Raw genomic sequence first — 25,256 nt, forward strand, 5'->3', positions numbered from 1 at the left:
ATCATAAATCATGGAATATTATTTCAATTAGTTATCATAATTGCATAGAATGGTTTTATCCCAATGTTTATTTCTTTGTTTATTAGAAACACAGCAGTTGATAATGTAAATAATCAAATTTTAAACTCTATAAAAGTATCTAACATTATTTATTTTTTAAGACATTGAGCACATACCATGACACCACTCTAATTATGCACAATTACTTCAATTTTAAACCTTAAAAGATACAGAAATATGTAGGATTACCAAGAAACTGTGAATGTTCACTGTACTAGTTTGTTAGTGCTGCCATAACAAAGAACAGTGTGAGTGGCTTCAACATTAGAAGTTTATTTTCTCAAAGTTCTAGAGATTAAGTGGTCCCAATCAAGGTGTCAGGAGGATTGGTTTCTCTAAGGCCTCTCTCCTTGGTCCATGGTCAGCCATTTCTCTCTGTGTTTTCACATCCCTTTTCTCTGTAGTGCCTGTGCATCCTCTCCTTATAAGGACAGAAGTCATTTTTGATTAGGACCCAAACTAGTGACCTCATTTAACATTTATTACCTCTTTAAAGACCCTGTCTCCAAGTAAGTCACACTATGAGGTTATGGGGGTTAGGATTTCAACATAAGAATTTTTTTGTGGGGGTGGTCACAATTTAGCTATTACATCCACTAGGACTGAAAGAGAACATGACCTATTGAACATACCACTGATACTTTAGCTTTTGCGTATGGAAATATTTTGGGACACAATTACTTATTGTAATTACTTATTACTTAGATTTTCATTGTGTTGGGGATTGTTTGGAGGTAAGTTAAAGACGAAGAGTTCTGCATTAGTGAGGTAGAGATGTCAGTGTATAAAGAATTTCAAAAGCATCAACTGGTGAAAACTGCTCACAAATTAAATTAAGAATTCAATTAGAATGGGGGAAGTGGCAGGCTTATTGCCAAATCATGTGCAACTGTTTTGTAGTGACATTTGTCCATGTGTCATGCCCTGGAATTTTGTTAGCACATTCCTCTAAGAAGGATATTATGAGATGATCAACTACATAGAAATATATGCTATGCAAGGTTGTGTTTTTTTGTGTAGTAGGACCATGATAGCTTGTACAAGTGGGATTTGGAAAACTTGATACAGTAGCAAAGAAAGTGTAGAATTTAGAAGCTTGTGCATGGCTTCTGAGAATCCAAGCAGTCTTCCCTCTTTTCTTCCAAATACTTTTAGATTAGATTAGATTAGATATGAATTGATTTGATTTGATTTTACTGTGGAGAGAATGATTAATATGAGGAATTAATACGAGGTTTACCCTCAAACAAAATTTTAAGTGTATAATATATTACTGTTGACAAAAGGTGCAATGTTGCACAACAGGTCTGTACATCTTATTTTTCTTGCTTAACTGAAACTTTATGCCCTAGTTCCTCTTCAGATGTATAATACTTTCACATTTTCCTTGTTTGAATCATTACCTTGGCTAGGTAGTAGGGCTAAGATACAATATATTATACATTTGAATGTGTCACTTTGTATATTACCACAGCAATGCTCCAGCATATGTTGAAGAATTAATACTTACATATATTAATATTATCTACATGATTAACACATTCAAATTATTATAAAAAATTAACTAGAGCTCAAATATCACCAATCAGAAAAATATTTTAATATTATATTATGCAGTGAAAGGATGGAAAAACTGATGTCAAATTTATTAAAATTAAATTTTGTTTCCATTTAAATCCATCATCATGAAGCACTATGTCTTAGAATTACACTATTCAAAATTTTTCTATTATTCATTATTAAAAATTTGGGAAAAATCTATGACTTTAATTAACTATATAAATGTACATATTTTAATCTAGTTGAAACATTAATTTTCTTTTATTTTTATAGGCATAAATTGTTCAGAAATAATTGGGCAGTGTCAACCACATATCTGTTTCCATAGGAACTGCAGAAATATTACTGCAAATAGTTTCATTTGTGATTGTGAGGAACCATTTTCAGGTAAAAATACACATATATGTATGTATGCATACATACACACAAATAATTTTAATTTTGTCATTTATTTCAAATTAGACTTGAAATGTTTCATTTATTACTGAAAAATACAAGTTTAGTGGTTCTATACTCTGAGTTTTTTGAAGAATAAATTTAAGAGATCAATTTGTTTAACAATTAAATGATTATTCTGCTAAATATTGATATTTCATAATATATGAAGAGTTTAGCCATCAATTGAACAGTTTTTGTTTGTTTTTTTACTATAAAATATATTTTGTTCTTAGGTACTAAAATATGTTTACAAAGGTATATTTTGCCCGTAATTTGCAAAATTATATCTCTATTATTTCCTTATGTAACAGGTCAGTACAGACAAATCCCCTTTCACGAAGCATAAAAATGTTTTATTCCTTCTCAAATAAACTTAAAGATGTCAATAAAATCACTGTTTAAACCAATAGTTTCTTAACTTTTGATTAAATATTTAACAATGAAACTGTGTTTAAACCACTCTTATCTCATCTTTTTTTTTTTTTTTTCGGTACGTGGGCCTCTCACTGTTGTGGCCTCTCCCGTCGCGGAGCACAGGCTCCGGACGCACAGGCTCAGCGGCCATGGCTCACGGACCCAGCCGCTCCGCGGCATGTGGGCTCTTCCTGGACTGGGGCACGAACCCGTGTCCCCTGCATCGGCAGGCAGACTCTCAACCAGTACGCCACCAGGGAAACCCTGATCTCATCTTTGAACCCTTCCACAATTTCCCATTTTCTGGGAAATATAACTCACCATCAGTGTATTTGTCTCTCTTCAAAATGTCTTTGGGTAGTGGCGTTTCCGGCCACAATTAGGTACCTAAAGACTCCTTTCATGGGAGTGAAACAAAAGTTAAGTGTCTCCCAAACTGCAGAAAGTGATAACTCCCAGTGTTTCTCTTGCAGATCCTTCCATGTAACCTAGTTGAGAGAGATTTGAGAGTCTGGTAGAATGTATCAGCCACTGCCAATGGTAGGAGGGATTGGTAGCAGTGCAGGTGGTAAGAACTCCAACAACTGTCTTCAAAGAAATGTTTTCAGGGCTTTTCCCTTCAGGTCATTTATTTCCTGAGATAGGTTATGAGTTGTTAGGTGTTTTATAATAGCTTACCATATCCTGCAGGTGTATGAAGAATATATAATTTATCTCCCAAACCATGGCATTTTTGAACAAAACAGGTAGCTAAAAGGAGTTACAAATATATAATATTTGAAATATTTATTTATTCTTTGGCAAGTTGGTTTCATTAAATAGGCAGACAAATAATGTAGCTCTATTCAAAAAATTAATTTCTAAAATTCCTTCCAAAGACAATAATTGTAACTTGGTCTCTGCAAATCAAAAGGACATTTTAAAACATACTTTATATTGATTATCTGAAACATTACAAAATAATATAAGCAGAAACTATATTTACACTTATTTTTCTGAAGAATGAGTATTTTTTCAATATTGTCTTATAATTATAAATTTTTATAAACTATCTATACCTTCTTCAAAGTTGCATTTATGACTAATAAATTTGAAGTCATTTAATGCCTTCAGTTTACTCTTCTCCTAACAGTGCCATCTTGAGAACATTTTCACCAAACATATTTTGAAGTTCTTGCTAACCTCAAAGGAAAATCTGCTAAATGTTAAGTATTCCCAATTATATTTTTTTGTATAAAATACATCAATAAAGTATGTCCATAGGAGCTATATTTTATTCTATTCAAAATTATTTTTTGACAAACATTTTCAAAGAGAATCCTCAGGAAATAAATGGTCTCTATGTATGGTTCCTTTGAATGTTTGGCAAAATTTAGGTGCTTCAATTTATTTCCACTATGTCCTAGCACAAAAAAATAATCTGTGAAATATAGGATTTTTGTCAAATGTTGTTCCCCATAAGTCCAGCTATTTCAAAGCCTAGTTATAACATTTATGATCTCGAGCACTTCTGAATTCATTGAGCTTAAGTTTTTCACTGTATTGTGCAAAAATAAGCTTTAATGTCTTTTTAAAAATAAGTACATTTCACTAAAACTTTCAAACACAAGTCTTTTGTTCTTGATATATTGTTTTTTTGGTTAAATGTTTGTAACTCATTTTGAATGGGATGCAACCGAAACTTACAATATTTTCACTAAAATGCCAAAACCTCCCTGAAATACTGGATTTATTTTCAAAGTCATTCTTCACAAGTTTAAGCATTTCTAAAATTTAAATGATAACGGACAGCAGCAAAAGAAAGCACATTTTGCTATGTTACATTATTTTCAATATCAGCTTTATTCCAAAAATTTTAGTCTGTTGTCCTGTGAATATTTTAAATTATTTGTAAATTTTGCAACTATAGATTCTATTCCACTTGTGTGAGCATCAAAACTGGTTTGCTTTAAAACTATGAATTATGTATGAACCACAATAAACTCCAAGTACATTTTTTTCCATCCTTTTCTCAACTCGATCAAACAATGTATATATCATTATAAACTTAACAAAATTTATACTTATAATTTTAGCACAAGAGCACATAACTTTATCTTCGAACATTTTTAGCGAATTTTCAATAGCATTCCTAATATTGTCAGATACCTTGCCTTCAACAGAACAAAACTATTATTGAAATAAACTGATTATGTATTTGAAACCTCTGACTTTACTAGTATAGACTGGTATCTTTTATCTTTGTGTCAATTTATTCTGCTAACTGAGCCAACACATTTATAACAATCGCTTTACTTTTAGTATGTACAGAGAAACTTGCAATAGAAAATTAGGAAAATAATTTTGCTATAGTTGTGTTATCTAAGTGAAAATACATGCTTCACAGAGTGATATGTAAGAATACCTTCTTATCTGAACTTAACTCATCAATGTGAGGGAGTCTTTTAAAATAATTACTAACATTTAAATAGATGCTGATGGTTTTTGAACTAAAACGTGTCTTCTGGTTTCATGTAGTCACTGATGTCAACATACTCAGCAGTGGATCATTAAAGTGACATAGTTTAGGAGTAAACTCCATATTCATTACCAACTTTCTAGGGAAACAAATTTGAAACATACTTTTTGTTAAAAAAATAATTTTTGATATCATTTCATTTAAAGTATTTATTGTAAAATAAGAAATAAATATCAGAAAACAATAAAATACAGTAGTTGTATATTTATACCAGAAGATTGCAAACTTTTTCCTGAAAAGGATCAGATAGTAAATATTTTATACTTTCTGAGCCATATGGTATCTGTCAGGGTAACTCAACTCTGCTATTGAGTTAGTAGCGTGAAAGCATCCATAGACATACATAAATGAATGAATTCTCTTATGTTTCAATAAAACTTTATTTACAAAATCAGGTGGAAGGTCATATTTGGCTCACAGTTGTAATTTACTAACCCCTGATTTATACCATAGAACAAACGATCAACTCTATAGCAAAGACATATAGACTCTCTACAAACTCCATGACAGAAATGTTTGTCCTCAGCTTGTCTCTCATATAAAACATAGACATAATCCATAATTTCCTGTGGTCCCTCTGACCCAGCTTACTTGCAGTGAGCCGCTTTAGATCTTTCTCCTCCAAGCTAAGAAGGAGGTGACTATTTGTGGCAGCTTGGTTTTCAAAATCCACAAGCGGCCCTATATGAGAGATATAATACCCTTTGTATCTGAAAATGACTGAGAAAAGAGAGGTAGTTATCACTGGTTAACTTGCAAGTTTGTCCTCATGTTCAAATAAAATACTGCTTATGTATCCTAGAAAAGACCATGGCTGAATCTAAAGTACAAAGTAGAGATATATCAAACCCATTTGCTTACTTTAATGCAACTGTGAATATTACTTGGTTAGAAAATGCAGGAAAAATGGTCATTTGATAATTGGGGAGAATTTATATCTCAGAAATAGTGTCCCACACTCCATGAGCATAAACTTGTGTTATTGTGGAAAAAATAGGATGATGACTTTATTAGAAGACCTAGTAACAATAATAGATTGAGATTTTTTTTTTTGGTATGTATTGTATTATTCTGTGACTTAAAGCCTTAGCCAAAAATGTGCAGGAAGTATCACATTTTTAAAACATAAAATATGTATGTAGACATGCATGTACGTATGTATGTAGGTATCTATCAAACATCTATCTATGTATCTATCCTTCTATATATGCAATTATCTTATATATACTTTCTAATTAATTTCTTCAAAAACCTTTAGGAACAAATATATGTATAATCTTTTTGCTCAGTGTGATGATCTGTGCATATTACTACATATTATCTGATATGTGAAGCAGGATTCACAAATAAATTGAGACTATAGTTTTCTAAAGAATCATATTAAAGGTCATAAACTTGGTATTTCCAATGTCTTATTAATCAGTTATTATTACATAAATTAACTTTTATGGTAAAGTCCCACTGCTCTTGAGTTTCACTCCAGACTGGGAATTTTGGAACTCATTTCTTTCAGAAATGTATAGCTATCATGCTAGAAGCAGTTTAATAATCTATATCTAATGCAAATTTAAATCAAGATGGCAAAGAAATAATGTGGAATACATCAATCATATTTTAAAACTAGTGATACTTTAGGAAAAACAGATTCCTGATTTTTAAGACACCTCAAATATTGTGTTAAAATATACACTACCAAATGTTAAAGACCTAAATGTAAGGCCAGACACTATCAAACTCTTAGAGGAAAACATAGGCAGAACACTCTGTGACGTAAATCACAGCAAGATCCTTTGTGACCCACCTCCTAGAGAAATGGAAATAAAAACAAAAATAAACAAATGGGACCTAATGAAACTTAAAAGCTTTTGCTCAGCAAAGGAAACCATAAACAAGACCAAAAGACAACCCTCAGAATGGGAGAAAATATTTGCAAATGAAGCAACTGACAAAGTATTAATCTCCAAAATTTACAAGCAGCTCATGCAGCTCAATAACAAAAAACCAAACAACCCAATACAAAAATGGGCAGAAGACCCAAATAGACACTTCGCCAAAGAAGATATACAGATTGCCAACAAACGTATGAAAGAATGCTCAACATCATTAATCATTAGAGAAATGCAAATCAAGACTACAATGAGATATCATCTCACACAGGTCAGAATGGCTATCATCAAAAATTCTACAGACAGGGCTTCCCTGGTGGCGCAGTGGTTGAGAGTCCACCCGCTGATGCAGGGGACACGGGTTCGTGCTCCAGTCCAGGAAGATCCCACAGGCCACGGAGCAGCTAGGCCCGTGAGCCACAGCCACTGAGCCTGCACGTCCGGAGCCTGTGCTCTGCAATGGGAGAAGCCACGACAGTGAGAGACCCGCCTACCACACACACACAAAAAAATCTACAGACAATAAATGTTGGAGAGGGTGTGGAGAAAAGGGAACCCACTTGCACTGTTGGGGGGAATGTAAATTGATACAGCCACTATGGAGAACAGTATGGAGGTTCCTTAAAAAACTAAAAATAGAACTACCATACGACCCAGCAATCCCACTACTGGGCATATACCCTGAGAAAACCATAATTCAAAAAGAGTCATGTACCAATATGTTCATTGCAGCTCTATTTACAATAGCCAGGACATGGAAGCAACCTAAGTGTCCATCAACAGATGAATGGATAAAGAAGATGTGGCACATATATACAATAGAATATTACTCAGCCATAAAAAGAAACAAAATTGAGTTATTTGTAGTGAGGTGGATGGACATAGAGTCTGTCATACAGAGTGAAGTAAGTCAGAAAGAGAAAAACAAATATCATATGCTAACACATATATATGGAATCTAAGGGGAAAAAAAAGGTCATGAAGAACCTAGGGTTAAGAAGGGAATAAAGACACATACCTACTAGTGAATGGACTTGAGAATATGGGGAGGGGGAAGGGTAACATGTGACAAGGTGAGAGAGTGGCATGGACATATATACACTACCAAACATAAAATAGATAGCTAGTGGGAAGCAGCAGCCGTATAGCACATGGAGATCAGCTCGGTGCTTAATGACCACCTAGTGGTGTGGGATAGGGAGGGTGGGAGGGAGGGAGATGCAAGAGGGAAGAGATATGGGAACATATGTCTATGTATAACTGATTCACTTTGTTATAAAGCAGAAAGTAACACACCATTGTAAAGCAATTATACTCAATAAAGATGTTAAAACAAAAAACAAAAAACAGAAAACAAAACCTGGAAAAAAACCCACAAAATACCGATAGCTAGTGGGAAGCAGCCACATAGCACAGGGAGATGAGCTCGGTGCTTTGTTACCACGTACAGGGGTGGGATAGGGAGGGTGGGAGGGAGGGAGTCGCAAGAGGGAAGAGATATGGTGATATAGGTATATGTATAGCTGTTTCACTTTATTGTAAAGCAGAAACTAACACACCATTGTAAAGCAATTATACTCCAATAAAGTTGTTAAAAAAAAAAGAATAATTAGCCATGAGGTAAACCTACAATCACAAACCTTATAAAAGTAAAATTAAGGAGTAAAGATCTATTCTAAAACTGTATGAAAATGTATTCTTCATTGTAATTCCAAACTTGAAAATGTTATACAAGATTTATGTATCTATTATAAAATGATCTCTAATTTTATAACTTCATAAGGTTTATTGCAAAAAAAATTTCATGTATTTTTGGAGCAATTCAAGGAACTATTAAAATTCTCCTGGTCTGTTCCATATTTTCAAATATGATTTTGATATAGTAACAAGTGATTGTCAGAAAATAAGCTCACAGTCTTAGTTTAAGGCTAAGTTACAGCTGCAAGATAATAATTTTAGTTTCAGGATTCAAGAACGTTTATTTGCAAGGCATGCTGTGATCTCTATACCCAAGGTGAATGATTTTTGGAAAACATTGCATTGCATTGGAGGAATAAGTATTTTTCAGGATGTGATAACCCCCGGTATCATTCTGACTGATAAGAGGTCTAATCTGATGAGTGAAGATTACTGTAAGACATTTCATTAGCAGTTTAAAGCAGAAAGAAGGCAGAAAAGCTTTCAAGGTAAAGTAAATTCCCCCATTTTCAAAATCCCTAGCAGTGGGTAGAATTTATGGAGAATAGTATTTTGTCCATGGATAGGAAAGCTAGTAGGAGCTAAATCAGATATCACTTTTTTTTCATTTTTAATAATTGAACTTTAATCCTATTTGAAACTCAGTTCTGGTAGAGGCTAGAAAACTAATCTCAGTCCACTCTCCACTCCACCCTAGCTCTAACCCCCTGACACGTAGAGAACTGACCTAGTCCTGCTCTCATAAGTATAATTTGTTAAGTATTGTGGATAATTAATCATGTCACACGAGCCAATAGGCACACTACATGTACAATCAACTCTATGGCTTCCCATTCATACAACTTAGAGTTAAAATTATGGCAAATAGTTACACAAGCTACACACTTAATGATGCAAATAATGTTCTTAGGTGTTGACTAGGAAGGCTGTTATGTACTTTGGATTGTTATTTACATCATAACACCTTACTTTTGTTGTATTTTTCTTCTTGATTCTCTGGTCACTGCAATCACTATCAGCACTGATAGTGACCCATACTTCTAAGCACAGCATAATCCACAGTAACATAATACCAGAAAAGCAAAGGCTCTCTATCCAATTACTAACAGGAAGGATTTCCTTTGCTACCCTACTCCAGCCTGATGGACTGAAGCTTCCTTTGTGCCTTCTGTATTTTTGTGTGTCCTTCCATTGTGATAAATTCTCCTTTGACTGACTGGCAAAGCAATGCATCCAACTCCTCCCCATCCCACTGTAAGTTGTCTCAAGACAATTTGTGTGCCAACTAAGTATCTGGTATATCTTATTTATTTAATAAGTTGTAATTATTGATAACTATGAGATCTCAGGATGATCATTATTATTTTTTATATCTTGTGTATGAATGAGAGTATAAATTGATTACAAACAAAAAGTCTTGAATGCTCAATAAAGCATATAATTTAGCTAAATTAATGAAACATATATGTTGTGCCAATTTGAATGCCCTCTCATTATTATTCAATAAATAGAACATTTATTAACTACTATTTATTATGTGCCATTTTTTGTCTTTTTTTTTTTGTCTTTTTTTTTTTTTTAATGTGTCTTTCTTTTTATCAGAAAACAAGTCCATGAAATAATCTCATCTCTATTTTACTTTTTGAGGAAATGTTGGAAATAGAGTCAAAATTTGGATTATTTTACTGTAGTGATATTGATCTTAAACCAATGTTATGCTGTATCGCTAGTTTATTCAGTGAAAAGATAACTAAATAATAATGGTGCAGTGTCAGTGTAATTTGTGTAGTATCCTATAGACCTTGAGAATGAATATGACTTACTCATTTTGTCATCTTTAAGTTGTCTCTCTTTATTGATGTGTAGAAAAAATTTATATATCCTGATAGAAGTAATTAGTATATGGGTATTACAAATACTTTCAGCCTGTGGCTTGTCTTTTCATCTTTTAATCCATATTTTTTTTATACATTTGTTTCTTTTTTTTAAATTAAGGGTACTTTAATTTATTTATTTATTTTTGGCTGTGTTGGGTCTTCATTTCTGTGCGAGGGCTTTCTCTAGTTGTGACAAGCGGGGGCCACTCTTCATCGCGGTGCGCGGACCTCTCACTATCGCGGCCTCTCTTGTTGCGGAGCACAGGCTCCAGACGCGCAGGCTCAGTAGCTGTGGCTCACGGGCCTGGTTGCTCCGCGGCATGTGGGATCTTCCCAGACCAGGTCTCGAACCCATGTCCCCTGCATTAGTAGGCAGATTCTCAACCACTGCGCCACCAGGGAAGCCCTAATCCATATATTTTGATGAGCAGATGTTTTATAAGTTGATGAAGTCCAATTTATATATATATTTTTTTATTTTTATGTTAAGTGGGTGTTATGTTTCTTTAGGAAAAATTTGCATATCCCAAAGACATAAAGATATTCTCCTATGTTTCTCCTAGAAGATTTACAGTTTTAGCCTCTCTGTTTAGGTTGATGATTTATTCAAAGTTAAGTTTTGTGATTCATATAGAATCAACATTCTTTTTTCTTTCTCATATAAAGAGATCTAGTTATTCAGCAGAATTGAGGAAAACTCTCTTTACCCCTGGATTTGTTTGGCATATTTGTCAAAAACCAATGAAGCATACATGTGTGTGTCCATTTCTACATTCTCTATTCTATTCCATCAATCTGTCTGTCCTCCTTTTAGCCAATAACACCCTCTCTTGATTTGTATAGATATATAATGAAACTTGAGGTCATGTAGCATGAGTTTTCCAACTTCCTTTTTTTATCAAGATTGTTTTGGCTATTATATATCCTGTGCTTTTCCATATAAATCTTAGAATAACTTGAAATTTTATCTAAAAATTTCTGCTAGTCTTTTAATATGGACTGTTTTGAGTCTATTGTTCAATTTTGGGAGGACAACAACTTATCAATATTCAATTTTCTAATCTATGAGCATGATATATGGCTCTAATTATTTAGGACTTTACTAATCTCTCAGCAATATGCTATAATTTTCAGGGGAAAGTAAATACACATTAAAATGACTTGGTTAAATTTTAAAGTATTTTAATATTTTTGATGATAGTATAATTGTTTTAAATTTTTTCTAATAATTTGCTGTTATATATAGACATATAATTACCATGTACTCTAAGTCCATGTTAAATGCATTTATTAATTCCAATTATTCCCTGAGATTCCTTAGGATTTTCTGTGTAAACAATTTTATTGTCTGTAAATAAATTTCTTTTTATATATTCCTTTCTAATATAATACTTATGATTTTATTTGATTACCTGGCTAGGTCCTCAGATACAATGTTTAAAAACAAAGGGGGCATCCTTCCCTTTTTCTTTTTTTTTTTTTTTAATTTTTCTTGGAATATAGTTGATTTACAATGTTGTGTTTGTTTCAGGTGTACAGCAAAGTGAATCTGTTATAAATATACATATATCCACTCTTTTTCAGATTCTTTTCCCCTATAGGCCATTACAGAGTATTGAGTAGAATTCCCTGTGCTATACAGTACATCCTTGTTAGTTATCTATTTTATATATAGTAGTGTGTTTATGTCAATCTCAATCTTCCAATTTATCCCTCCTCCACCCTTACCCCTGGTAACCATAAGTTTGTTTTCTACTTCTGTAACTCTATTTCTGTTTTGTAGATAAGTTCATTTGTACGCTTTTTTTAAGATTCCACATATAAGCAATATCATATGATATTTATCATTCTCTGTCTTACTTATTTCACTCAATATGAGAATCTCTAGGTCCATCCATGTTGCTGCAAATGTCATCATTTCATTATTTTTTATGGCTAAGTAATATGCGATTATAGATATGTACCACATCTTCTTTACCCATTCATATGTTGATGGACATTTAGGTTGCTTCCACATTCTGGCTATTGTAAATAGTGTTGCAATGAACATTGAGGTGCATGTATCTTTTCGAATTATGGTTTTCTCCAGATATATCACTGGGAGTGGGATTGGTGGATCATATGGTAGCTCTATTTTTAGGTTTTTAAGGATCCTTCACACTGTTCTCCATAGTGTCTGTCCCAGTTTACATTCACACCAACAGTGTAGGAGGACTCTGTTTTCTCCACCCACTCTCCAGCATTTATTGTTCACAACATTTTTTTTTTTTGCGGTACACGGGCCTCTCACTTTTGTGGCCTCTCCCGTTGTGGAGCACAGGCTCCGGACGTGCAGGCTCAGCAGCCATGGCTCACGGGCCCAGCCGCTCCACAGCATGTGGGATCTTCCCGAACTGGGGCACGAACCCGTGTCCCCTGCATCGGCAGGCGGACTCTCAACCACTGCACCACCAGGGAAGCCCCTGTTCACAGATTTTTTGATGATGGCCATTCTGACTGGTGTGAAGTGATACCTCATTGTAGTTTTGATTTGCATTTCTCTAATAAATAGTGACGTCAACATCTTTTCATGCGCTATTTACATTTTTCTTGATGTTAAGTATTCGGTATTTCATCAAGTCTAATGTTAGCTGTATGTTTTACATAGACATTGTTGTCAAATAAAGAGAGTCTCTTTCTATTTATAGTCTGTTGATAATTTTTATGAGAATTGGACAATTAATTTTGTCAAATGTTTTCACTGCACCTATTGAGATGATTTTATGATGTTTCAATTAAATTTTGTGGTTTTCTAATGTCTTCAGTTAATTCATGAATTACAGATTTTCATATCTAAACTAACCTTGCATTCCTGGGCTATAACTCAATTGGACATGATAAATTATTATTTTTACATGCTCTGTGTTTAGTTGGTAATATTTTGTTAAATTCTTTTTCAGTTATATTCATGTAGGATGTTGATATTTCGTTTTCTAGAATTATTTCTTTATGTTGATACATAATGGTTAACCTGAACTCTACATTTTGAAAAGATATATAAATTTGGTATTAATTTCTTGCCTAAATGTTTGATATCACTCATTAGTGAAATCACTTAAACTGTAATATATTTATTGGAAAATTTTGGATAAATCGAATTATTTTAACAGAGGCAGATACATTAATATTTTCCAATTCTTGTCAGATTTCAGAAGTTATTCTATTCAAGGAAGTTTTTCATAACATATTAGCTGTTGGGCTTTCAGCATAATGTTCATAATATTATCTTATTGCTCTTTTAATATCTGTGGGATCAGAAGTAATGTCCATTATTTCATTCATGATAGTCCTTTTTCTTTTATCAACATCATAGGATTTTCTTAATATTGTTGATCTTTGCAATGTACCAAACATTAACTTAGCTAATTTCCTTTATTGTTTTCTATTTCACTCATTTCTTCTTATTATTCTCTCTACTGACTTTGGGTTTAATGTACTCATGTTTTCTGGTTTTAATACAGAGGCAATTTATTGACTTGATACTCCTGTCCTCTGGCCTTCAATGCTTCTCATAAAAAGTCAATTATCATTTGCATTATTTTTCCCTCAGATATGTCTTTTTTTCTCTAGCTGATTTAATGATATTATATTTTGAATACTGACTATACTTTGTCTAAAAGTGATTTTTGCTGTATTTGTTCTACATGGAGACTGACAAGGTTTTTGTATTTGTAAAGTAATTTTTTAATCATATTTGGAAAGCTTTAAGCCACTATTTTATTTTTTTATCTTTTATTTTCTTACTTTTATTTTTTATGTTTCCAATTAAATTTATTTATTAATTAATTAATTTATTTTAACATATTTATTGGAGTATAATTGCTTTTCAATGGTGTGTTAGTTTCTGCTTTATAACAAAGTGAATCAGTTATACATATACATATGTCCCCATATCTCTTCCGCCATGTGTCTCCCTCCCTCCCACCCTCCATATCCCACCCCTCTAGATGGCCACAAAGTACCGAGCTGATCTCCCTGTGCTATGCGGCTGCTTCCAACTAGAGATCTATTTTATGTTTGGTAGTGTATATATGTCCATGCAAATCTCTTACTTTGTCACAGCTTACCCTTCCCCCTCCCCATATCCTCAAGTCCATTCTCTAGTAGGTCTGCCTCTTTATTCCCATATTGCCCCTAGGTTCTTCATGACCATTTTTTTTTCTTTTTTTAGATTCAATATATATGTGTTAGCATACGGTATTTGATTTTCTCTTTCTGACTTAACTGCACTCTGTATGACAGACTCTAGGTCCATTGACTTCACTACAAATAACTCAGTTTTGTTTCTTTTTATGGCTGAGTAATATTTCATTGTATACATGTGCGGCATCTTCTTAATCCATTCATCTGTCAGTGGGCACTTAGGTTGCTTCCGTGTCCTGGCTATTGTAAATAGAGCTGCAATGAAAATTTTGGTACATGACTCTTTTTGAATTATGGTTTTCACATGGCATATGACCAGTAGTTGGATTGCTGGGTCATATACTAGTTCTATTTTTAGTTTTCTAAGGAACGTTCATACTATTCTCCATAGTGGCTGTATCAATTTACATTCCCCTCAACAGTGCAAGAGGGTTCCCTTTTATCCACACCCTCTCCAGCACTTCTTGTTTATAGATTTTTTCATGATGGCCATTCTGACTGGTGTGAGATGATATCTCATTGTAGTTTTGATTTGCATTTCTCTAATGATTAATGATGTTGAGCATCCTTTCATGTCTTTGTTGGCAATCTATATATCTTCTTTGGAGAAATGTCTATTTAGGGTTTCTGTCCATTTTTGGATTGGTTTGCTTGTTGTTGTTTTTTTTAAATATTGAGCTGCATGAACTGATTGTAAATTTTGGAGATTTATCCTTCGTCAGTTGCTTCACTTGTAAATATTTTCTCCCATCCTGAGGGCTCTCTTTCCGTCTTGTTTATGGTTTCCTTTCTTTGCAAAAGGTTTTAAGTTTCATTAGGTCTCATTTGTTTATTTTTGTTTTCATTTCCATTTCTCTAGGAGGTGGGTCAAAAAGGATCTTGCTGTGATTTATGTCATAGAATGTTCTGCCTATGTTTTCATCTAAGAGTTTGATGGTGTCTGACCTTACATTTAAGTCTTTAATCCATTTTGAATTTATTTTTGTGTATGGTGTTAGGGAGTATTCTAATTTCATATTTTATATGTAGCTGTCCAGTTTTCACAGCACCACTCATTGAAAAGACTGTCTTTTCTCCACTATATATTCTTGCCTCCTTTATCAAAGATAAGGTGACCGTATGTGAATGGGTTTATCTCTGGACTTTCTATCCTGTTTCATTGATCTATATTTCTGTTTTTGTGTCAGTACCATGGTGTCTTGATTACTCTAGCTTTGTAGTATAGTCTGAAGTCAGTGAGCCTGATGCCTCCAGCTCCATTTTTCTTTCTCAAGATTGATTTTTTTATTCGTGGTCTTTTGTGTTTCCATACAAATTGTAAATTTTTTTGTTCTAGTTCTGTGAAAAATGGCAGGGGTAGTTTGATAGGGATTGCATTGAATCTGTAGATTGCTTTGGGTAGTAGAGTCATTTTAACAATGTTGATTCTTCCAATCCAAGAACATGGTATATATCTCCATCTATTTGTATCACATTTCATTACTTTCATCAGTGTCTTATAATTTTCTGCATACAGGTCATTTGTCTCCTTAAGTAGCTTTATTTCTAGATATTTTATTCTTTTGTTGCAATGGTAAATGGGAGTGTTTTCTTAATTTCACTTTCAGATTTTTCATCATTAATGTATAGGAATGCAAGAGATTTCTGCGCATTAATTTTGTATCCTGCTACTTTCCCAAATTCATTGATTAGCTCTAGTAGTTTTCTGGTAGGATCTTTAGCATTCTATATGTACAGTATCATGTCATCTGAAAACAGTGACAGCTTTACATCTTCTTTTCTGATTTGGATTCCTTTTATTTCTTTTTCCTCTCTGATTGCTGTGGCTAAAACTTCCAAAACTATTTTGAAAAGTATTGGTGAGAGTGGGCAGCCTTCTCTTCTTCCTTATCTTAGTGGAAATGGTTTCAGTTTTTCACCATTGAGGACAATGTTGGCTGTGGGTTTTTCATATATGATCTCTATTATGTTGAGGAAAGTTCCCTCTATGCCTACGTTCTGCAGGGTGTTTATCATTAATGGGTGTTGAATTTTGTTGAAAGCTTTCTCTGCATCTATTGAGATAATCATATTGTTTTTCTCCTTCAATTTTTTAATATGCTATATCATGTTGATTGATTTACACATATTGAAGAATCCTTGCATTCCTGGGATAAACCCCACTTTATCATAGTGTATGATCCTTTTAATGGTGCTTTTGGATTCTTTTTGCTACTATTTTGTTGAGGATTTTTGCATCTACGTTCATCAATGATATTGGCCTGTAGTTTTCTTTCTTTGTGACATCTTTGTCTGGTTTTGGTATCAGAGTGATGGTGGCCTTGTAGAATGTGTTTGGGAGTGTTCTTTCCTCTGCTATATTTTGGAAGAATTTGAGAAGGATAGGTGTTAGCTCTTCCCTAATTGTTTGGTAGAATTCACCTGTGAAGCCATCTGGTCCTGGGCTATTTTTTGTTGGAAGATTTTTAATCACAGTTTTAACTTCAGTGCTTGTGATTGGTCGGTTCATATTTTCTATTTCTTCCTGGTTCAGTCTTGGCAGGTTGTGCATTTCTAAGATTTTTTCCATTTCTTCCTGGTTGTCCATTTTATTGCCATATAGTTGCTTGTAGTAATCTCTCATGCTACTTTGTATTTCTGCAGTGTCAGTTGTTACTTCTCCTTTTTTAATTTCTAAATCTGTTGATATGAGTCTTCTCCCTTATTTTCTTGATACGTCTGGCTAATGGTTTATCTCTTTTTTTTTATGTTCTGAAGAACCACCTTTCAGTTTTTTTGATCTTTGCTATCATTTCCTTCATTTATTTCTGATCTGAACTTTATGATTTCTTTCCTTCTGCTAACTTTTGGATTTTTTTTTTGTTCTTTCTCTAATTGCTTTAGGTGTAAGGTTAGGTTGTTTTTTTGAGATTTTTCTTGTTTCTTAAGGTAGGATTGTATTGCTATAAACTTCCCTCTTAGAACTACTTTTGCTGCATCACAAAGGTTTTAGATCATCATCTTTTCATTGTCATTTGTTTCCAGGTATTTTTTTCATTTCCTCTTTGATATCTTCACTGATCTCTTGGTTATTAAGTAATGTGTTGTTTAGCCTCCATGTGTTTGTATTTCTTACAGATTTTTTTCCTGTATTTGATATCTGGTCTCATAGCATTGTGGTCAGAAAAGATACTTGATATGATTTCAATTTTCTTAAATTTACCAAGGCCTGATTTGTGACCCAAGATATGATCTATCCTGGAGAATGTTCCATGAGCACTTGAGAAAATGTGTATTCTGTTGTTTTTGGATGGAATGTCCTATAAATATCATTTAAGTTCATCTTGTTTAATGTGTTATTTAAAGCTTGTGTTTCCTTATTTATTTTCATTTTGAATGAACTGTCCATTGGTGAAAGTGGGGTGTTAAAGTCCCCTACAATGATTGTGTTACTGTTGATTACCCCTTTTTCGGCTGTTAGTATTTGCCTTATGTATTGAGGTGCTCTTATGTTGGGTGTATAATTATTTACAATTTTTATATCTTCTTCTTGGATTAATCCCTTGATCATTATGTAGTGTTCTTCTTTGTCTCTTGTAGTAGTCTTTTTTTTAAAGTCTATTTTGTCTGCTATGAGAATTGCTACTGCAGCTTTCTTTTGATTTCCATTTCCATAGAATATCTTTTTCAATCCCCTTACTTTCAGTCTGTATGTGTCCCTAGTTCTGAAGTGGGTCTCTTGTAGACAGCATGTATACGAGTCTTGCTTTTGTATCCATTCAGCCAGTCTGTGTCTTTTGCTGGGAGCATTTAATCCATTTACACTTAAGGTAATTATCAATATGTATGTTCCTATTACCATTTTCTTAATTGTTTTGGGTTTATTATTGTAAGTCTTTTCCTTCTCTTGTGTTTCCGGCCTAGAGAAGTTCCTTTAGCAATTCTTGTAAAGCTGGTTTGGTGGTGCTGAATTCTCTTAGATTTTGCTTGTCTGTAAAGGTTTTAATTTGTCTCTCAAATCTGAATGAGATCCTTGCTGTGTAGAGTAATCTTGGTTGGTTTTTCTCCTTCATCACTTTAAATATGTCCTACCTTTCCCTTCTGGGTTGCAGAGTTTCTGCTGAAAGATCAGCTGTTAACGTTATGGATATTTCCTTATGTGTTATTTGTTGTTTTTCCCTTGCTGCTTGTAATATTTTTTCTTTGTATTTAATTTTTGATAGTTTGAATAATATGTGTCTTGGCATGTTTATCCTTACATTTATCCTGGATGGGACTCTCTATGCTTCCTGGACTTGATTAACTGCTCCCTTTCCCGTATTAGGGAATTTTCCAACTATAATCTCTTCAAATATTTTCTTAGTCCCTTTCTTTTTCTCTTCTTCTTCTGGGACCCCTGTAATTCTAAGTTGATGCATTTAATGTTGTCCCAGGGGTCTCTGAGACTATCCTCAATTATTTCATTCTTTTTTTTCTTCTTTTTTTTTTATTCTGCTCTCCAGTAGTTATTTCCACTATTTTATCTTCCAGGTCACTTAACGTTTCTTCTGCCTCAGTTATTCTGCTATTGATTCCTTCTAGAGAATTTTTAATTTCATTTATTTTGTTGTTCATCACTGTTTGTTTGCTCTGTAGTTCTTCTAGGTCCTTGTTAAATGTTTCTTTTTTTTCTCCATTCTGTTTCCAAGATTTTGTGTCATCTTTACTATCATTATTCTGAATTCTTTTTCAGATAGACTCCCTATTTCTTCTTCATTTGTTAGGTCTGGTGGGTTTTTGCCTTGCTCCTTCATCTGCTGTGTGTTTCTCTGTCTTCTCATTTTGCTTAACTTACTGTGTTTGGGGTCTCCGTTTTGCAGGCTGCAGGTTCATAGTTCTCATTGTGTTTGGTGTCTGTCCCCAGTGGCTAGGTTTGTTCAGTGGGTTGTGTAGTCTTCCTGGTGGATGGGACTAGTGCCTGTTCTGGTGGATGAGGCTAGATCTTGTCTTTCTGGTGGGCAGGTACAAATTTGGGGTGTCTTTGACCTTATTATGATTTTAGGCAGACCCTCTGTTAATGGATTGGGTTGTTTTCCTGTCCTGCTAGTTGTTTGGCATATGGTATCCATTACTGTAGCTTGCTGGCCGTTGAGTGGAGCTGGGTCTTGGCTTTGAGATGGAGATCTCTGAGAGATTTTCGCCATTTGATATTATGTGGTGCTTGGAGTTCTCCTGTGGACCAGTGTCCTGAACTTGGCTCTCTCACCTCTGTGGCACAGCCCTGCAGCACCAATAGCCTGTCCTCCACATGGCACAGAATAAAAGGGAGGATAAAATGAAAGAAAGAAAGAAGAAAATAAAATAAAGTTATTAAAATAAAATATAATTATTAAGAAAAAAAATTTTAAGTATTAAAAAAAAAAATTGGACAGACAGAGCCCTAGGACAAATGTAAAAGCAAAGCTATACAGACAAAATCACACAAAGAAGCATACACATACACACTCACAAAAAAAGAAAAAGGGAAATATATATATATATATATATATATATATATATATATATATATATATATATATATATAGTTAATCCCAAAGTCCACCTACTCGATTTGGGATGGTTCGTTGTCTATTCAGGTATTCCACAGATGCAGGGTACATCAAGTTGATTATGGAGATTTAATCCACTGCTCCTGAGGCTGCTGGGAGAGATTTCCCTTTCTGTTCTTTTCTCGCACAGCTCCAGGGGTTCAGCTTTGGAATTGTACCCGTCTCGTTGTGTAGGTGACCTGAGGGCATCCGTTCTTTGCTCAGACAGGACGGGGTTAAAGGAGAAGCTGATTCAGGGGCTCTGGCTCACTCAGGTCACGGGGAGGGAGGGATATGGATGAGGGTCGAGCCTGCGACGGCAAAGGCTGGCATGACATTGCACCAACCTGAGGCGCGCCCTGCATTCTCCCGGGGAAGTTGTCCCTGGATCCCGGGACCCTGGCAGTGGCGGGCTGCACAGGTTCCCTGGGAAGAGAGGTGTGGACAGTGACCTGTGCAGCAGCCTTAGCATCTCATACCTGTCTCTCGGGTCCGTGCTGATAGCTGTGGCTGGTGCCCGTCTCTGGAGCTCTTTAAATGGCACTCTTAATCCCCTCTCCTCGTGCACCAGGAAACAAAGAGGGAAGAAAAAGTCTGTTGCCTCTTCGGCAGGTCCAGCCTTTTCCCCGACTCCCTCCCGGCTAGCCGTGGTGCACTAATCCCCTGCAGGCTGTGTTCACGCCACCAACCCCAGTTCTCTCCCTGCGCTCCGACCGAAGCCCGAACCTCAGCTCCCAGCACCCCCTGCCCCAGTGAGTGAGCAGACGAGCCTCTCGGACTGGTGAGTGCCGGTCGGCACCGATCCTCTGTGCGGAAATCTCTCCGCTTTGCCCTCCACACCCCTGTTGCTGTGCTCTCCTCTGTGGTCCCAAAGCTTCCCAATCTGCCACCCGCAGTCTCCGCCCACGAAGGGGCTTCTAGTGTATGGAAACCTTTCCTCCTTCACAGCTCTCTCCCACTGGTGCGGGTCACGTCCCTATTCTTTGTCTCTGTTTTTTCTTTTGCCCTACCCAGGTATGTGGGGAGTTTCTTGCCTTTGGGGAGGTCTGAGGTCTTCTGCCAGCATTCAGTGGGTGTTCTGTAGGAGTTGTTCCACATGTAGATGTATTTGTAGGGAGGAAGGTGATTTCCACGTCTTACTCTTCTGTCATCTTGAAGCTCCTCCCCTAAGCCACTATTTTAAATTATTTTTTTTACCTGCCAAAATCTCTCTCCTTTCCTTCTACAATTGAAAATATGATAGACACCTTATTATTGTCCTACTTGTCACTCTGGTTCTGTTCCCTTTAGTTCAGTCATTCTTATTGTCTCTGTTCCCCAGATTAACTCCTGTTTATATATGTATGTGTGTATATATATATATATATATATATATATATACTTATATATGTGTATATATATATACACATATATATGTGTATATATATGTATATATATATATGAAGGACTTTTTGTAGTTTTTGCTTGGGTGTTTTTATGAAGTTTTACATTTTTTTTGTGAGTTCAATCCATAAAATCTCTTCTACCACTATCACGATCACAAGTGTCAGTACTTCTCTTGTGTGCTCTTTCGGTTTTTTGTTTTGTTTTTTAATCTCCAAGATTTTTCTCTGTTTATGGTGAATAAGGTAACTTTTCAGGGACCCTAAACAAGGATCTTCAGGTAAACACATCTCATTTTAAGCATCAAATATGTATAATTAGGCATAAACTTCAATTTCCGGCAAAGTGATCCTAACTCCACTTTACATAATATGTTAATTATTTTTAAATGAAATTTACAATTTTAAATGAGACAGCTTTTGTAAATGGAGCACTGTCAAGAAGCTGAACTTTTGGGGAAAAAGAATGGAGTAGATATGATAAATATGTTATGTCCTGCCCAAATAATTTTTCCTAGTACAACCAATTTAATTTTCTAAATATACCTTTGTAAATGCTATTTTCTTTCTCAAAAGACTTTAATTACATTATTTTTGGTTATGTTACATAGCAGAGAGATGAACTTGAGAGTTATATAAATTTGGTCATTAGATTCTATAAGAGTGAAATACATATTTTAGCCATATAATCTTTGGTTACTTCATCTACAGAATGAAGGAAATATAGCACACCTTCCCTCTTGCTGTGTAGAATGAATGAGATAGGAAATGCATCCCATGTTTGGTTAGTAGAACATAGCTATTAGACTTGAGCAGACTTGTTTTCCAAGACCATCTTTCAACTCCCTGCCTCCCTGACTTTTAGAATATTCTTTAAGCTTTCTATATTTTAATTTCTGATCTTTAAAATTTTGATAATTATAAATATTTATTTAATGAGTCTTTCTGTGAATTAAATGAAATAGTCCATGCTAAATACTTAGTAAAATGACAGACAGATAATAAACATTCAATTAATTTTAGCTGTTCTTATTTTTGCTATTGTTTGATATAGCAAATCTTCATCCAATATTTATTTTTTCTATCTTACTAATGCAGTTAAACACAGTCTCCTTTATTCTAGCATTTGAGTATTTATACAATTGTCTTCTACCTACTTTTATAAACTTATTTTTCAATATTCCTCTAAACCAGTCATCTGCTCTAATCTAATAGCTCTAAGTGGTTGTATTATGAACAAGTCATACACGTTCACATATTCTCTGCAGTAGCTAGTATTTTTTACCTTCTCTAGAATGAAGTCTTTCTTCCTTTCCCTTACTTCTCCATAAATTACTTCCTTTACTCTTTTTGATTTACAAAGGTCTTGGCAGCAAGGCCTATGGTCTAGCCAAATTTACAGGACTATTTTATAGCAAATATAAGGTATTGAATAAATGTTTCATAATCGAGAAAGTGAAAGATAGGTGCTTGCTCTTAATCTTATAGAAATTTCAAAGTATTATGATTCTTTTCAGACAGATATACTTCAGAATAAGTATGAGGCAAACTTTTTTTTTTTTCAATTTGGATCTGGAGTCAAGGTTTATATTTGAGTATTCTACGCTTTTCTTGTCATATATAAAATGGAAAGGGTCACAGTTTTCACTACATGTTTTATTAGGTCACTGAAAGAAACATTGGAAGAAATACACCATTTCTTAAAAATGAAAGGTAAGGTCTTGCTACAAACAGCCATGTAGATAATATGAATACCTGCTTATCTTTGACTCAGAATGTCTTCAGTTTACATACCAACTATGAAAATTGCATGATTGCTTTCTTTCTAAAGTGAAAAAAGTATAATAACTACTTTTATCCTTCTAATATTGAATGCACTGATGCCTCACCCTATAGAATGTTGAATTGGCTATCATTAGTGACAGATGTTCTGCACATTGCAGTAACACTGCCTATATAATTGTGATAATTTTCCACTTCTGATTTGTCAGTTTCAATGATTTAAAAATCACTTGATGACTGCCTGAAAATGACTGATGTTTTGCCTCTATTGAGTAATTTCTGCTGGTACAGTGTAAGTCTTTTTTAATGAGTTCTTGAATTCTGTTGAAGTCTGTATGTCTTAATTCTTTGTTCAACTAAACAGGTGTGACAATTTACAGAATTCCATGCAGAAACTCTCTAATTGCTCAATCTTGGGACTTCAAAATGTGTTTTATGGAGAAAAGCCATAAACTTATTTTTTAGATACAGAAACATTTTTGAACATATGGCTTCAAATTTTAGCTAGTGAAAAAACTTGAAAATGAATATCTAGAAAGTTACACTTACCAAATGATTTAACTTTAATCTATAGATAAGTTTTTTATCCTATTTTTTCTCTCTTTTTTTTAGGTTTAATTAATTAATTAATTAATTAATTAATTTACATCTTTATTTGAGTATAATTGCTTTACAATGTTGTGTTAGTTTCTGCTTTATAACAAAGTGAATCAGTTATACATATACATATGTTCCTGTATCTCTTCCCTCTTGCATCTCCCTCCCTCCCACCCTCCCTATCCCACCACTCTAGGTGGTCACAGAGCACTGAGCTGATCTCCCTGTGCTATGCAGCTGTTTTCCCCTAGCAATCTATTTTATGTTTGGTAGTGTATATATGTCCATGCCACTCTCTCATTTTGTCACAGCTTACCCTTCCTCCTCCCGTATCCTCAAGTCCATTCTCTAGTAGCTCTGTCTTCTTTATTCCTGTCTTAACCCTAGGTTCTTCATGACATTTGTTTTTTCTTAGCTTCCATATATAAGTGTTAGCATACGGTATTTGTCTTTCTCTTTCTGACTTACTTCACTCTGTATGACAGACTCTAGGTCCATCCACCTCACTACAAATAACTCAATTTCATTTCTTTTTATGGCTAAATAATATTCCATTGTATATATGTGCCACATCTTCTTTACCCATTAATCCGATGATGGAAAATTAGGTTGCTTCCATCTCCTGGCTATGGTAAATAGAACTGCAATGAACATTATGGTACATGACTCTTTATGAATTATGGTTTTCCCAGGGTATATGCCCAGTACTGGTATTGATTGTTCATATGGTAGTTCTATTTGTAGTTTTTTAAGGAACCCCCATACTGTTCTCCATAGTGGCTTTACCAAGTCACATTCCCACCAGCAGTGCAAGAGTCTTCTCTTTTCTCCACATCCTCTCTAGCATTTACTGGTTCTAGATTTTTTGATGATGGCCATTCTGACCGGTGTGAGATGATATCTCATTGTAGTCTTGATTTGCATTTCTCTAATGATTAATGATGTTGAGCATTCTTTCATGTGTTTGTTGGCAATCTGTATATCTCCTTTGGAGAAATGTCTATTTATGTCTTCCACCCATTTTTTGATTGGGTTGTTCGTTTTTTGATATTGAACTGCATGTGTTGTTTGTATATTTTGGAGGTTAATCCTTTGTCAGTTGCTTCATTTGCAAATATTTTCTCCCATTCTGACGGTTGTCTTTTGGTCTTGTTTATGGTTTCCTTTGTTGTGCAAAAGCTTTGAAGTTTCATTAGGTCCCATTTGTTTATTTTTGTTTTTATTTCCATTGCTCTAGGAGGTGGGTCAAAAAGGATCTTGCTGTGATTTATGTCATAGAGTGTTCTGTCTATGTTTTCCTCTAAGAGTTTGATAGT

General features: G+C 34.4%; 1 protein-coding gene across 2 annotated transcripts in view; it reads left to right on the forward strand.

The window, feature by feature from the left end:
* Positions 1 to 25,256, forward strand: part of EYS (eyes shut homolog) — a 1,666,475-nt gene that overhangs the window by 2,570 nt on the left and 1,638,649 nt on the right. For both annotated transcript variants that reach the window (XM_067702876.1, XM_067702877.1), the window contains exon 2: positions 1,894 to 2,007. In XM_067702876.1, the coding sequence (XP_067558977.1) occupies positions 1,894 to 2,007 (114 nt within the window). The remainder of the gene's footprint in view (positions 1 to 1,893; positions 2,008 to 25,256) is intronic.

This window comes from Pseudorca crassidens, chromosome 13 (assembly GCF_039906515.1).
Source record: "Pseudorca crassidens isolate mPseCra1 chromosome 13, mPseCra1.hap1, whole genome shotgun sequence".
Classification (NCBI taxonomy): Eukaryota; Metazoa; Chordata; class Mammalia; order Artiodactyla; family Delphinidae; genus Pseudorca; species Pseudorca crassidens.